The sequence below is a fragment of the Manacus vitellinus genome, unplaced genomic scaffold, assembly GCF_001715985.3.
Source record: "Manacus vitellinus isolate BGI_N305 unplaced genomic scaffold, ASM171598v3 scaffold_8_pilon, whole genome shotgun sequence".
Classification (NCBI taxonomy): domain Eukaryota; kingdom Metazoa; phylum Chordata; class Aves; order Passeriformes; family Pipridae; genus Manacus; species Manacus vitellinus.
The window spans coordinates 18,681,166-18,697,429 of NW_021940864.1; the positions used below are offsets into that span (position 1 = coordinate 18,681,166).

General features: G+C 52.6%; 1 protein-coding gene across 1 annotated transcript; it reads right to left on the minus strand.

Moving 5' to 3' along the window:
* Nucleotides 1-302: 302 nt before the first annotated feature.
* Nucleotides 303-14,304, minus strand: TMEM151B (transmembrane protein 151B). The gene is made up of 3 exons (XM_018084998.2): nucleotides 14,296-14,304; nucleotides 10,513-13,017; nucleotides 303-5,720 (listed from the first exon to the last, which is right to left on the minus strand). Exons 1-2 carry the CDS (start codon nucleotides 14,302-14,304, stop codon nucleotides 11,527-11,529), a joined length of 1,500 nt encoding a protein of 499 aa, XP_017940487.1. The 3' UTR covers nucleotides 303-5,720; nucleotides 10,513-11,526.
* Nucleotides 14,305-16,264: the final 1,960 nt, after the last annotated feature.

A 16,264-nucleotide genomic window follows, 5' to 3' on the forward strand; every position in this document is an offset into this window, starting at 1 on the left:
TCCCTGCAGGACTGCTAGCCCACACATTCCACAATGTTGAAAATGGAGGAGTTTCTTTGGAGTTGGAGCAAAATGGAGCAGCTTCCTTTTGCTCAACAAGCTGTGGCCACCTGAGGAAAGGACAGGGCACATACTTGACTGCCTTGGTCCTTTGACCACCCTGCTCAGGAGATGTCATCAGGGAATTCAGCAAGTGGGCTGACTTCCATCCCCTCTTGCCCTCTGAGCAATGGTAAGGAGGCTTCACATTCCTCTAAACCTGTCCAGCACCAGTACTCACAGACCCACCGCTGGCAACCACCTCAGTGAATCATCTGAAACTTTTATTACACCGATTTGGTTTACAATCTTTGTACTTTGATATTTCCAACAAAAAAGGCAACATTGTGATATACTGTTTGTACATATATAGAGAGACAGACAGAGCTAGATCATATTGACAGAGTTGAAAAGTAAAAACTGTTTCCCAGTGTTCACAAAAGAATTTATCCACCATGTACCCGCTTCTGCCTTGCCCTGCCTGATGGATACAGACACCTGTGGTGCCGCCAGCCCCCGGCTGACGGGACCTTTACCTGCACCATGTCACACCCGTACAGATCAGAAGGATGGAGTGTGAGGCTGTCCCCAGTGGCACTGGCCACACAAGGGGCGCTGACAAGGCTCAGCCCCGAGCCCTCACAAGTTTGCGTAGCTCCCTTCCCAACTATTGATGGAAGCTTCAGGGGCTACATCCACAAGAATTCCTAACCAGAACCAGCAGCTGTGAGACCTCCCTATCTGGGCATCTCCCACTACTTGTTTCCCATCCTCGAGACCGAGGTATTGAATATACTTATTTATTTTTATTTGCATTTACAAAATATTTCCACTGGATGACCAAACCTCAATGAGATGAGAACTCATGTTCAGAAACAGCAGAAAAGACTCAGATCAGCATCAGGCTGATGAAGCAACAGCTCCAGCAGCGAGGGTGTTGGCTTAATGGGACTGGCCTGGTCCTGGGCAAGCTTGCCTCTAGCTCCAAGGACAGGGCTGCAGCTGGTCAGCCAGTTGTGCAATGAAAGCTCATGCTGGGAGGGCAGCGATGAGATCCTGCAGACATGCTCGCAGACACAAGAGGAGGAATTGACTGCCAGAGCCAGTGAGGACAAAGGAAGGAAAGAAAAGGCTTGGGAAAACATGTCATCACCAGAAAAACTGCTGACTTGGTTTCCAGGATATTCACTGCTCCTTTTCCTGCAAACAGTCCTGAGACTGTTAATACCACCTAAGTACCCCCCAAACCCACTCCTGGGCTGCCACAGGCAGGAATGCCTGGACAGTTAGCTGGTGCCTGGAGAACCCTTTGCCCTCCCTCCCATCAATCTCTTGGCCAAAGAGCAAAGTCCACACCAAGCTGCCTGCACCACTTGCCCACACCCAAGACTAACAATCAACTATCCGCCAGTCTGCAAGGGCTGTAACCATGTCAAACACCACACATGTTGGCTAAAAAAAAGGTCTGCCAGCAACAGCAGATTGTATGAATGTAAACATTTCTGCTGTAGGTGAGTCACTTGTCAGCTCCAGGTCCAGTTACAGTACGGTGGGACTGCCTTCCAGAGTGGTAACTAGCTGGTCACTCTGTGCTGGGAAAGGAATGTGCCAGCACAGGGCCAGGACAGACCCCTTAGCTCTCCTTTGAGATCTATCCCCAAGGAGTACTGTCAGGCTTTGAGGAGGGGGGTCATCTGTGGGCCTCTGTCTGAAGGAGGGAATGACCTCCAGCACCGCCACCACCCACCAATGCTGCATGAGTGGCACTCAGCAGCAGAGGAACCCCAGCCAAGCTGGGAACATCCCCCCGCCCATGGATCTGTGCCAGAGAGATGGGGAGAGATGAGGGTGGTCGGAAAGTAAAAGAGGGGGAATGACACAAGGGCTTGCACTTGGGCTATGCTAGCGGGTGCCCCATCAGGCCGGAGCAGGGGTGCCCAGCTCACTCCCTCATGGAGCAGATGGTGAGCCCGGCTTCCACTGCTCTGAGCAGAGTGCACGCGGCAGCAGGAGAAGGTGGCCAGCTTCCCAAGCCTGGCGGCTTTTGCTCACAGCGACCCAGGCACTGATTTGCAAGGTGTCACACTGGCATATGTCACAAACAGGATGGCAGGCTGATTTTGAGCACCGAGTGGGGGAGGAGAAGCAGACTGCCACGGCGATGGGCAGAGGCTGTGCACTGAAATGGTTGCTGTTCAGCCTCCCTTTGCTCCCATGGAGCTGGATTTGTCCACACTGAGCTTCTGTCCCTGCCTGCTTGGGTACCTGCCGGCCCTCTGCACAGTTAAGATGAAGTGCTGGTGGCTGGGGTTCAACAGCACGGGGGAAAATGGGTGTCCTGTGCATTGCCTCTGGGACAGCACAGTGAAGCCACCTCTGGATGGGGGGAGAACTTGGGCTGGGGCAGGCTCAGAGAATTTCCAGGTTGTCTCTTATAGAGGCAAACTACGAAACTGAACTGGGGAGGAAACAGCATGCTTGTAAAACATGGCACCAAGCACTACTGGCTTGAAATGCACAGCCCAGCCCATGCAACTCTACAACCCAGACAACTCACACAAGCTCTCCTGATTGCTGGGGACCCACCAATTTATGCCACCAGCCCCTACGTCACCCCTGTCCTCTGTGCAGCAGTCTCCCTCCAAACTCCTTTACCAGCTAGCCCCATGCACCACCCTGCTGACAGGGAACTTTTGGCTAACCTAGATCCTTTACTGCTTCTTCCTTCTATTGCAGTGAAAAGGGACAAAGCCTGAGCTCATGCGACTGGGAAGCTGAGGGGTGGCACAGAGCCAAACCCTGCACTGGTTTCCCTAGGTGGAGGGGATGGCTCAGAAAAGAAGCATTCCTCCTCCCCACAGGGTAGGCCTGAAATAGCCAAGCCTGTCAGATCCCTGTCTCTGGCCGTGATGGATTAGCCTCTCCAAGGCACAGGGCAATTTATTCATTAGTGACACTTACACCTTGTGGCTGCATTAGCCATCACGGTTGGTGACACGTGCTCAAGCTGTCAGTGCTGGGCTTAGAGGCAACACCACTGTTCCAGCAGTGCAGCGAGACATGGCCTGGGCACTTCAGCTTGGGAATACCTCCTGCCTGTCTTCTCAGCTGGAGCATGCACAGACTGCTTTGAAAGACCCCTCTGTTCCCAAGCTTCTCCATCAAACGCCCTGCTCCCTCTGTTCCCCCCCCTTGCCTTGCAGCACCGCTGCTCCAGCACCACAGCCTCCTGCCTCGTCTTGTCTTCTGTCTCCTGTAAAAACCACCGCACCTGTAAACCTTTTCACAGCTGTTCTCCTACCAACCCTCCTCTCCACATCTTGCTGACCATTCACATGCTATTCTGCCCTCCATCAGTGCACTTAGTGCAGCCCACAGCAAAGCTGCTCTCAGCCCCAGCAGAGAAGCACAGAGCACACGTTTGGAGACTCCAGCAGATATGCTGCTTTCACTACGATGCTGTTCCCTGCCCCCACACTGCCACAACAGCTGACCTACCTCTCCTCCCCAGGGGCAGCACCAAAGATTTGGGGACCAGGACCACCAAAATGCCAAGGCCTTCTGTTTTCTAACTTTGGTCTGTTGAACTTACCCTGATTACGGAGGCTCAGACAAGTGCTGTGAAATTCTCTGGAAAAGCACAAGATGATGCCAGGACGTGCGCGGTTGCTCTCCACCAAGCAAGGAGGAGGCATGGCAGGGCAGGGAGCACTGTTGGAATGCTGTGCACCAGCAGGGTATTGTGAGTTCTGCCCACAAGCATGCCTGCGGTCATCATGTGTCTGCTGGCATTTCATGGCTGGCCCACAACACCCAGCAGGGACAGGACCCAAATGATGTGAACACACAGCCTCAGAGGAGTTCAGGGGAGAGGGGTCCTTTGGCTACCTCATAGGAATGACAGTTTTCCTATCAGGTTTGGAGAGGGTGGGAAGAGACGGAAAACATTGTCCAAGGAGCAGATCCAGCAGCTCTCCTGTTTCAGGCAGCCAGCAATGGATTAGCTTGTTCTTAAACACAGCTTGCTCCATGCTTTTATCCCTGCTCCTTGGCACTCACTGCAGCAAATGTGACACTTCACACCATCTTCTCACAGAAACCAGGTCAGGATTTTCCTCTCACAAGGAACAAGGCTGTCACCCTGAAAAGCCCTTGCCGCAAAGGTAGATGGGTGTCCAGCCCAGAGCCACAAACACACCAACCCTCTGCAGGGCCACGGGTCCCAGCTGTGCACACAAGCATGCAGAAGCCCACCCTACCATGCGTGCATGTGTAGGTGGATGGCCAGGTCACACCTCAGAGGAAGACTTTAAACTCCAGCCTCTGTTCCAGCCTACCCCACTGGGAAGCCACAGGGACACCATCCCAATCTGCCTTGAGCACTTCTTCTCCACCACCACAACAAGGGCTGGAACGAGTGGAGAGTTTAAACCCACTTCATCACCAAAAATTATTTTTTTTTAAGCAAGGAACAGCAACATGAAACACTTCTCACAACTGTTAAGGCCTCCTAGTCTCATTTCAGTTCAAAAAAGATGTTGGCATTTCCAAAGTGAAATCCTGTTATTTTGGGGTCTAGTTGTCACTGCTGTTTCCCATTGGCTGAGCTGTGCTGTGCATCATGCTCCATCAGACATGTCACTACTCTCATTCTCCTCTGCTTGGCCCCTGGGAGCAGGCTCTTCCTGGGGGACAGGTGCAGCACAGAGTCCACCAGCTCCTGGCACAGACGAGCCGGAGGTGATGCCTGCTTTCAGCTGCTCCTCCCACTGCATCTGCTTCTGGAGATGCACTAGACTCAGGCTTGTGTTTTTCCAAACTTTTACCCTGACTGGTTCATGGGCTGTCATCCAAAGTCCGAATTCATGGCACAGCAGCCGACAGCGCTGCTAATGGACATTGGGACCGTGGGACTGATACAAAGTACTACGTCATCTCACCACATTCTAGCTAGGCTTTTTCTTCCACTAATGTGAGTAGCTAAGATCGCAGAAGCAGCTTGTGCTGATGGAGAGTGAAAGAACCTCATGTGTCTGTGTGTGAAGTTATTTTGTTCTACAAAATCCGTTAAATTATAATCACAGTAGGTGATCCATCCATTCACGAAGTTCAAAAGACTGGGGAGGGTTCAGGATGGGCACCAATTTCTCACAAGCTTCATTTCCCCCAAATGAAGTTTACAAAAACGGAACAAACAAAATGGCCCAACAAAAACAGTTGTCCTTGGGAATGGGGGGAGGAATAAAACCCACTTAGCTTTCCAGCAGCCTCTGTGCTTATTCTCAGTGCCGGATGGCCATGCTGCACATTGTAATGAGCTCCTGAAAACCTGGCAGCTTCTGGAAGATTTGCATAGGTGGATGATATACTTGTGGTAGAGCCTGTGTATAAGCCTGTGTATGAGGAAGAGGAGCTTGCTGAACTCCACAGGGAAACTGTCCCTCCCCCAAGACAGACATATGAGGTAAGGAGGGAAGGAGGAAGGGCAGGCCATGAGGCCATGGGTCTTGCCAGTTCAGTTCTGTCCTTGGGACCTCTTTTCCCTCAGGTGCAGAAAGGCTATGGTCCTGTGGGAGAAGGCTCCTCTCCCAGTGCTGTGGAGGTCAGTTTGCTTGTTAGCTTGCTTTTGAGAGAGTTGACAGATCACATCCATGGGCACAACGTTCCCCTTGGTGGAGCAGCTGTGATGGAGGCAGTAGAGCAAAACAATTCAACCCACTGCTTGCAGAAACAGTAGATATTCAACATTCATTTATGTTGGTCAAATCCCAACACAAATTCTATACATCAAAGCAACACTGTGACAAATCAATTTGTCTGGACTCAAAGACAGACCCCCTCTGAGGAGTTGCTAAGCCAAGCTCACATTAGTACGGTACCACTGGCTTCAATAAAATTACACTAGGAATGAGCATAGCCCATTAATTTCTACCTGAAAAGTGACTATGCTTGTTTCCACTTTTTCCAGAATGCCCACAGGGGAAACAGCCCTAGGTGGGCTCAGCCCCAATTCCTCACTGGGCTCCCAGGTCCTATGAACCAGCCTTTGGCCCCCATGCATATCTGGCTCGGTGGAGACTCTAGGCCCAAGTGCATCACTGGAGGCAGCAGCATCAAACAGAGCTACACTTAAACCATGTCTCATTTCTGAGATCACCTGGATACAGATCATATTCACACAGACCTTATTCTAATATGCACATGAATGAAACATGATCAGAAGCACATATCCCAACTTAAGACTTACAGCTCTTTGGTAACACAACATCTTGGTGGTGGTATAGTATTTCAGACTCAGACCCTACAGCTACGGTGGCAGAGTAGGAGCACATTGCAGCAAGGTTGTACCCTGCTCATGTAAGGCAGCATCCTGGTGATATAAGACAGCTGTACTGAAGCTGTGGTTGGAAAGGCTGGAAAAAGAGCTTAAAAGGTGTTATTTGTCCCACTGGCTAATCAGCAGGAACTGTTCCGCTGACATCGGATGCTACCTAACTCTCTCCAACTTCCACTAAATAAACATTTTCCTGCAGTCCTCTCCCCATGGGCATCCATCAGTTATTAAACATCTCTCCAGCCTTTTGAGTGAAAAGACAACAAAGAGGGCAGGGACTGGCTGGATCTCTAAGGTGCATTTTATGGGGAGCAGAAAGGGAGGGGGATGCATAGCAACTTCCCCAGTCCTAATACTGCACATTTGCCTGGTGTGTGATTCTGGAAGGCCTGGGCTTCGCCATAAGCTGAGATTCCCTCTTCCCATCCTAACAAATGTCCCTACAGCTGCTCACTCTGACAGCCCTCTCTGAAACCTCCTTCCTTGGTGTAGAGTGAGACACGACATGCAGTGGGCTCAGGAAGTACCACCAGGCTGGCTGGTGTTGCCGACCAGTTCTGCGCAAGCAAAGTGCCAGGCGTTACCTGGGAAGCTTCCAGTGTGCTGAAAGACAGATAAATGGGTGGTCATGTGTCTGGAAGATCAGCTAATTCAGAGCTTCTTAAGTATCTGACAAGTATACTGACAGCAACAGCAAACATCAAATAACCCAAACTTATTGTCCAGCTTTGCAGCAGTAAGGACTAGCCCTCTTCTAGGATGCATTAGCACCATGAAGGGCCAGGAAGAGGAGCTGGTAGCATTCCTGTCTCAATCCTTCTAGTATGTGAGGAAAGCTTGCTGGTAAGTGCAATGCTGAGCCTGACTCTCAGCCCATGGAAAGCTGCAATGGGTGAACGATGTATGGAGAAAACCTAAGCCATCTGACTGTGGAGATCCTTTAGTTATTGCCCCCATCATACTGACAAGCACACAGCTTTCACCTTCCCAGAGGGTGATGTGCACTATCTGGCTTTCCTTGCGTAAGGGGCCAGCAGCTCTGTGTACTCCACTCGCTTTGAAGAGATCTGCTCTGGAAGTGAGGACAAAGCCTTCCTGACAGACCAAGGCATTGCTTGCACCTTTGGCCCTCTCCTCTTGCCCAGGCTGGGCTCAGAGCAGGAGTGACATACTCACTACACAGAGAAAACTTCTGCACCACCACTCAAACCAGGGTTTGGCAAGTGAGATCAAGACCCTAGGATTGGTAAAGGGAAGGCTATAGAGACTAGATAACGCCTGCTTGTGTCGGGAAGGCCATGGGGAAAAGGAGCAGAGCCAATTAGACTCACCAGTCAATGAAGGAGGAGTAATGGGATTAAGATACAGCAGGGAGAATTCAGGTTAGATATAAGGGAGAAGGCTATCACGAGAGGAGCAGACTGGGCCATCGAATGAGCTGCCAAAGGAATCGTCATCACCAACACAGACACGGCAGAGAGCAGACACAAGTCTGCAGGAGGAGCAGATGCCTGACTGCTGCTCAGCCCAGAGCTGTGGTAGGTGGGTGTCTGTGTGCCGGGGAGATAGGACGGCTCCACTATGGAGAGGCTGTGCTGCCACAGCAGGGACAGACCATCTCTGGGTATCTGTGCTAGTAACCTGTGTCATAAGAATTGCTTTTGCCCAGGGCACTACAGTTCCTCACCAACACTCAGGAGGAAACTTATACACAAACTTTGCTGGTGGTGTCCAATGCCAGGAAGGGAGAGCCCAGTTTTCTGCTCTGAACTTCCCTGCCTAGCTAGACATGCCAGGAAGAACCCCAATTTCAGACTGTCCTCTTCAGCTCTACCACCTCTCTGCCAAGCCAGCAGGCAGCTCCTGTTCCTCCTGCCCAGTCCTGCTCCTTTACCACGTCCATGTGTGTCATCCCCCTTTCCTGAGCCTGAGGCAGGGCACGAATATCTTTACCCATGCGAGAATGGAGTAGTTGGACCAGAGGGGCAGTTCCACCAGCAGTAGTGGGGTAGCAGGGCCAAGAATATGAGGAAGGGGATCTCCAAGAAATCCTAGCGTCCAGCAGGAAGCACCAGCTAGAGAGGTCCCACTTCTCAGGGTACTGAGGGTCTGGGACAGCCACAGACAGTGGCACTGGGACTATGCCTGGGACCTGGCTGCAGCTGGCACCAGGTACAACGGGGAAGGTGTTCAGTAACAGGAAGACTGTATGGATCCTGCTGGTCAGAGCAGCAGCCATGCCTTGAAGACCCATGTGTTCACCTGGACAGACCACCTCCGGAATAAGATTTCACAGGAGAAAATGGGGCAGAGGAACGAGGTGAGGCATTCTCATGGAAAGCCCCAGAAAGAGCCAAGGACACGGTGCCTGCAACTCTGCTGCACAGTGCTAAAGGATGGGGAGCCCAGAGACCCTGCTAATCTGTCCCTATTCTGAGGACTGTCTTTGCCCCAGGGAGCTAAAAGTCCTGCCAAATCTTAGATAAATCCATCTGTCCAAGGCACCTTGGATGCTGGAGATTGAAAGAGGAACCATCACAGCCTAATTTAAGCAATGTGTAGGAGATTTCAAAGAGAATATGTCAGCAAGGACAAGGTGACCACATTCCTCACTAATGACCCATTGCAGCTCCACTGTCTCAATTCACTGGGACATACAAGAACACACCATTATCTCCCCAGAGTCACGTGGACACTCATCATTGGCCTTGGCTTACATTAAGCCCTTGGAGAGAGAAGCACAAATGCACAGCAAGCCAAATGTCATTACTGAGCAAGGAAATCCCAGGGTTGCTTTCACCCAGTTTGAAACTGTGCCAAAAATGATGAGAACAAAACGCAGAGAGGGATGTGCCCACACCAGAGATCTTATGCTTCTCTGGCCTCCCAGGGACTCTCTTTTAGCCAACATCTAAGTCTAGGGCAAGAAAGGGCAGATGACAAGACAGAATCGTAACAGAGTGAGATTTTAAGGGACTTTCTGTTCAAACTGCTGTTCTCCAAACTCCTGTCTGGAGTCTAGCACTTGGGATCAAGGAGGACAAGCTGACTTGAAGGGCAAGAGACACTGACCAGGATACACAGGGCACACAAAGAGCAGAACAGACTGCTCTGGGGGAAAAGACAAACAGAGCCCTACAACACCCGCAGGTGCTGACCGCTCCAGGCTTGCCAGCAAGAGGACTGATGTGGTGCATGGGTGCATTTGCAGCCTCCTCAAGACCTGGGAGGCGAAGTAATAAAGCAGTGTGATGAGAGAAACAGAGCCCTCATTAATAGCTGGCAGGAGGAAGACAGGCTGGACTAAATACAATGCCTCACTGTTTGCTGTTACATCTCGCCTTTCTGTGATGGATGTGGAGGCAGACATCAAGTTCAAATGCCCAGGTGCTAAAGGACTTACCCTTGTCACCCAAGGCCTGCTGCTTTTAGCTGTTTGCCCCAGCTGATGAGGGAAGTGTGGTGAGGCTGAAAAGCAGTGCTGTTTGGAGAAATCACTGGCTGATTTGGCATGTGCTCCCCCAAAGAGCTGACTGAAAAGGAGACAGCTTTTCTGAGAAAAAGCCGGGTGTCTGCATGCTGCAGCCACTGATGAAGCTTCAGTGACATGAATGCTCCTTGCCCAACGTCACCAAGATCCCTTCCGACAGGATAGAAGGGGCAGCACAAAGCTCAGAGCAACCTGTGCTGACAAGAGTAAGGCAGAAAAACCCAGGGGCTAATGGGCTACACAGAAGTCACCTCACTTCTCACAGCCTGACACCTCCCTGCAAAAACCTCTGTAGTGCAAACTGCTCAGTTTTAAGCAGGTTCCCCTCTAACACATCCCTTGCCTCTGTTCCAGAAAGCATCACTCATGGAAGATGCCTCCTGCATGGGTCCTGCACCCATAATGGGGTCCCACAGAAAGGGAATCCTTTTGCTCCTCATTTCCCCAGCCCAGGTTCTCAATGCTCCTGCACGCTTTTGCATTTCTCTCTCCTAGCCCCTCAGAGCTCTCTCCCAAAACCAGGCTGTCAGGATCCTGCAGCTCAGAGTCCACAGCCAGAGCCCAGTTGGATCTCATGCAAAATTCACTCATGCAGAGATGCACCAACCTGCTGCTCCATTATCAATAGGTGAACTGCAGCTGAACCTACCAGAGCCTTCCTTGATGCTTGTCTGAACCAATTAGGACTCAATTCAAAGCCAGGAAGGGTCCCCAGCTACTTGACGTGCCACCTGATACCATGATGCCTGTCCCAGTGCCATCCTCTTCCCCTTCCTCAGCTCACCAGGGGCCTACCGTTTTCTCTTTCCAGCTGAGCCCTCCTCCAGCAAACACATCAGTAGCGCTGCAGATCTCTGCTCCATCTGGGTTTGCACATTCATCCCTTCCCCGGTGCTGCGTGCCCAAACAGAAAACCCTTTACCTAAGGGATGCTGACTCAGAGCTGATATGCCGAACCTTCCTGAGGAGCCTGGGATCCTCTGGAGGTGATGCCATTCCCAGCAGTGAGAACAGAGTAACAGTCGGAGCGTGGTCTAAAAAAAAAAATGGGGAGGGTGGGGAACAGTTGGGGGGAAGGGGAAGAGCTGGATTCATGGCTTTCAGCCTTTGCTTTAACCTGCGGCTCCATCCACGTGCCTGGATGCCCCAGACCTTCCGTTACAGGCAGTTACACCCTGCTCCCAAGGGGCCCATTCCCCTCCACACTGCAAGGGGTCTTGCTCCAGCATGGGAAGCAGAGTGGGCAGAGGTGCAGCAAGGTGCTTTCTGATGGCTGCTGGTTCCTCGGAGCATGAGCCAGCCTGGAGCCAGGGCCGGGAGCCAAAAACCACCCCCTTCCTGCATCAGGCCTATCTTTTTATTCTCCCCTTTGGATCTTGATGCCATGAATTACGGTTTTGGGGTTGGTTTGGTTAAATTATTTATTTTTTTTTGCATGTGGTGGTTGGTCTAGAGTTCTGTGCCATGTCAGGGGAGCATCAGCACCCACCCCTCTGGGAGGTCAGAGCCACACTGTGGGGAGCTTTCGCTGGCTGATGGAGCAAGATGCCATGTCCACTCCATCCTGATGTCCTCTTAGGCTGTCCCCCCTGTGCTCCTCTCCCCAAATCCTGTGCTGGCTTGGGCCAGGCAACGGACAATGAGATCTCACCACCCTCTGCTTTCACAGTGAGGTCTCCACACAGGACCCGTTGCGATGGAGGTGACGGTGGTCGTGGTTCAGGCAGCCTTCGTTGCGGTGTACAATGAGAACGGGGAAGTAGAGGGCATCCTGGTAAGGAGGGGGGTCTTCCTCCTCCACAGTCACCTGGCTGGAGAGGCGTGTCTGCTCAGTGGGGCAGCTCTGCTCATTCAGGCTCCCACTCCGGCTCTGCCAGAGGCAGCTGCGTCGTGAGCCGTACAGGCGGCCCAGAGAAAAGCGGCTGCTGCTGAAGGGAATCCTGGGACTGCCATTGCAGATGCTCAGAGCACTGCGGGAGAAGATGGAGGAGCTGCTTATAGTCCTGTGGCATCGCTCGCAGTTCTGCCGGTAGCCCCCGTACCGGCAAGCAGAGTAGCTGGTGCAGCCAGAGAGCCCCACCAAGTCCATCAGGACCGCTTCCGAATAGCTGGGCACCAGCTGCTGGTTGGATCGTATGTGCCACTCCAGCTCAGTGCTGTCCACCGTGTTGACGCGGGGCATCCTCCGGCAGAAGGTGCGCTCCTCGGCCGGCGTCACTGCCACGTAGTCAAACCCAAAGAGTTTCTCCACGTGGTAATGGACATAGGAGGTGCGGTACTCATTTAGCACCCTCAGGGGCCAGGACAGGGTCAGCAGAGCTGCCACCCAGAAGACATAGTGAGATACATACCAAGGCAGGTTGTCTGGGTCGGAAAAGGCCACCATGTATTCCTTGAAGTCCACATTTTTGAGGTGCATCCCCTCCCTGGCCTCCATGTAGTCATCTAGGCCCTCATTCTCTGTGAAGAAGCGGGCCCGCTGGGTCAGATAGGAGTTCTCTGACTCCACATTGGCAAAGCTGAAACACTTGGTGAAGCGGAGCCGCGTGGCGGGGTAGCTCTCTAGGTCAATGAGGTCCTTGGAGATATCCTTAACTCCACAATTGGAATAATCAAATTCAGCCTCTGCCACGTGGGTGTTGACCCGCTCATGATACACTTGGGTGGTGGTGTAGGCATCCCCGTTGCGGTAGCGGGTAACCTGCCGGGTCCTGCGGACATAGTGGTAGCTGATGGCCTTCCACCAGATGCAGGGAGTCGCCTGCTGCATCCGCTGCACACGCTCGTGCACACTCTCCACGTCTACTTTGTATTGCAGCTCGTTGCGGGTGTAGCAGTGCCAGCACTCCACCAGGTACACCACGTAGAGCATCACCAGGAAAGCCAAGGGGATGTAGACGTAGCCGTTGGAACAGGGGCTGTCGTGGTACATCATGGACTTGCCTTTGTAAGCGCTGTCAAAGGTCAGCCGGGTCACCTTGGTGACATGGCACCATGTCATGGCTCCCATGCAGCCGTACATGAGGAGGGACAGCAGCAAGCATTTCCAGTGGGACTCTCGGCACAGAGACTTGCTGAGAGACTGCTTCACTGGCCGCTGCTGCTCCGGTGGACCGGGAAGAAGGGGAGAGAAAACAAGAGAGGAGTCAGTAGACTGCAGGAGCAGAGGGAAGGGGAGAAGGCAGAAGGGTGCTATGGTAGCACCTATAGCTCTGTGGAGACAAAACAGCAGATGCCTGGGGCTCCCAGCCTCAGCGGGCAGGCCAGAGGCCGGGATCTCTCCCAGGATGACAATCACACAGTGTGGGCAACTGTCACCCCCACTTCCCTTTACGGTGCTCTGCCCCTCCTTGGGAGACATCCCAGCTGGATGTGAAGAAGAGTGGCAGAGGACAACTCTGCCAGCCACACCCCGAGCACTCCCCTTCTTCAGGGGAGAGTAATCCCTACCACTGCCACATCCTGGGGAGGGGTAATGAAGCACAATAAGACAGAGGCTGGTGGATCTCCCCCACATACCTCAGCTTCTGCACCTATCCCACCAGTGCAGGCAGCTCTAACTGATGGGTTGCCCCACCTGAACCCCTCCCCACAGCTCATCCCAGTGCACCTCTCACTGCTCACACATCAGTCGCTCCCCTCTTCCAAGTAACGAGCACCAGCAATATTCCAATTTCTCCCACCAGGGCAGCACAAGCTGCTTGGGGTGCCTGTAAGGTGGAGAAACAGACCTTCTGCAGCTGGGAATGTCTCTGTTTGGTAATGGCAATGGCAATTCCCACCACAGCACCTGGCAGCCTAAGGGGCTCTGAAATGCTTTTCAAGTATAAATCACAATAACGGGAAAGTACTTTTCCACAACTGAAATGCACCACCTTTGGCAGGAGAGAAAGCAAATATGGAATAACATCCTAAAAAGTGTTCAGGCTGGAAGAGCATCCCACCAATCTGCAGCAGCAGGGAGGGCAAGAGGTCACTCATAGCTGCTAGCAAATGTCCCTGCTTGCACTGGGATTCAGCTGTGACAGCCCACACTTCCAGAAAAAAACTGCTCTCAGGTCTTTCATGGTGAGGAAAGGGCAGAACTTCAAAAACAGGACTTTTTAAAGGGACTACACCGGTGCTTTTACCAGAGGAACAGTGCAGGGTTTCGCAGAGATCCATGAAAAAAACCCTGGTTCAGGAAACTTCTGTCACTCTGCAACACTCTGCAGTCTCAAGTATTGATCCACCTTGGTCTGTGAGACCTAACATTATCCCACCCAAAGAAAGATTACTTGCTTTCTTACACTTCATCCAGCAGTCTCCAAATGTGCAACCTGAGAGAGGGAGGCAAGAACCCCATCACTGTGCAGATGCCATGAAACTCACTAAGAGGCTTCCAGCTTTGTTCTCCCTCCCCACCTGCACGGAGCACTGCTCTTGAGCTCACCTCTGCCATGGCAGGGGCTAATGCCAGCTGTAATGACACCACTCATGGCACTGAAGTCCAAGCCTGGTTCCATTTTTCTCCATTCCTGAGCACACTGGGCTGGACAGGTTTCTCACCCAGGGATCTCAAAGAGCTGAATGGGCTCACACTGCTAGAAAGCAGGAGGGGCACTTCCACTCTGGCATGAAAAGGAAAATTAAAGCAAGAACCAGAGATGACAAGGCCACTGGCAGGTCTAGGGACAGATTTGCACCTCTTCTTTCCTTTAAGAAATGTGTCGTGCTCTCCTGAAGAGTCCCTCAGTGCTGGCTTGGCCCCCTAGAGTCCCAGAGGCTTATCTTTCCTCCCTACACCTTGTCAAACCCTGGTCCACCCCATGCCAGTGGGTCTTCTGCCACCGCACACAGCAGGGCTGGATCCAGCCCAAATCTCCAACAGAAGTTTCTCTCCCAGAAGCAGGGAACTTCCCTGCCTGCCCACCACAGCAGCCAGCCTGCACATCCAGAGGGACCACTGGTGGCAAGGGGAATGGTGGTACATCCCACTGGCAGTCCCAAGCATCAGCAGCACTGAGCTCCCCTCTCTGGAGTCACCGGCTGACAGGAAGAGCTGGAGACAGACACCAAGCCCAGGGCTGGCAGGTGGGGCAGTGCCAGCCTTCAGCCAACACGGAGAGGTGCAGAGTGGCTCTGCTCGGCAGCGCCAGCATGGACACACGTGCAGCCAAGTCTTCACATTGCAACCCACCACTGCAGCAGCCTCATGGTCACGGGACAAGAAGGGAACCCTAGGTAAGAGAAAAGGGAGCGAGGAGAGGAAGGGGGAGCCATTCAGGAGGCAAAGCCTCCTGAGCTGTGCCCTCCCTCCTGAGGTCCACACTGCAGTTTTAAGAGCCTGCTCAGATCCCTCTGTCTTTGCTCAGCTGCAGCATGACTCTCCCATGCTGGAATGCTGTACCACTACCCAGGCAGATGAAGGTTTCCTCTCCCACTGCTGCCTTCCACGTTGCAGATCTTCCCTGGCAGCAGCAGCAGCACTGATTGTGAGGATCTAAGGGAGCTGCTCAGCCAAAGGAGGAGCATGGGGAGGGTCTGAACAGGAGCCCTGGGGAGATGCAAGGTACATACTAAACTCAGGGTGTCTGTGGGGTAAGAAGGCTGAGAAACAGCACCTTGTTCAGGAGGCAGATCTGCAAACAGAGCACAGGGAAAAAAGCAAAGCATCCAGCTCACTCATTTGCCAAGCTGGGGAATGGGCACAAACAAAAAAGTCTTCAGAGATGTCTGCCTCAGAAAAGCAAATTTCACCTCCCAGTCACTCCCCAGACCTTCATATTCCGCACTGCCTGTGTCGCAGGAGAAGGGAGATGCTGGCTGTCACCCTGAGGAGATGCAGGCAAGCCCCACTGCGGTTACCTATCCAGGGCAGGGAGCACGATGCAGCCCAGGCTTGGTTCCAGGAACTGTGTTAGCAGGGCTCTAGTCCATGCATTAGTCTCCTCCTAGGACTACGCAGCATTTAGATACTGCAGCGCTTTTACAGGGTCACAGTAACCCCTGCTGTAAACTGTTTACAATCCAGTTTTGTCTTAGGTTTTTGAGGTAAAACACATACACCTCAGCAGCACTGGTGGGGTTTCCGAAAGCTGATCAAGTGCCTATGACGGGATACAACCACAGCAGAGACGGAGGAGGAGCCAGCTGCAGAGTCTAATCCCAGTAGGAACTGCAGCATCCCTGCTCCTCTCCCAGGCTGCAAAGGGCTCACAGGAGCAAACAACTGGCTCCACGGCTTCCCCCCGCAGAAGTAGCTGAATAAGGTTGTCTCCTTGAGCTATTAACCAGCCTTGGATAAGTCCAGCATAGCAAACAAGCAGATGAAAAAGCTGGGGAAAGGGAAATCTGTCCCAGAACAGTGTCACTGGGAGGAGAGCAGTCTCTGATATAAATGCCATCGTCATCTGCCCGCT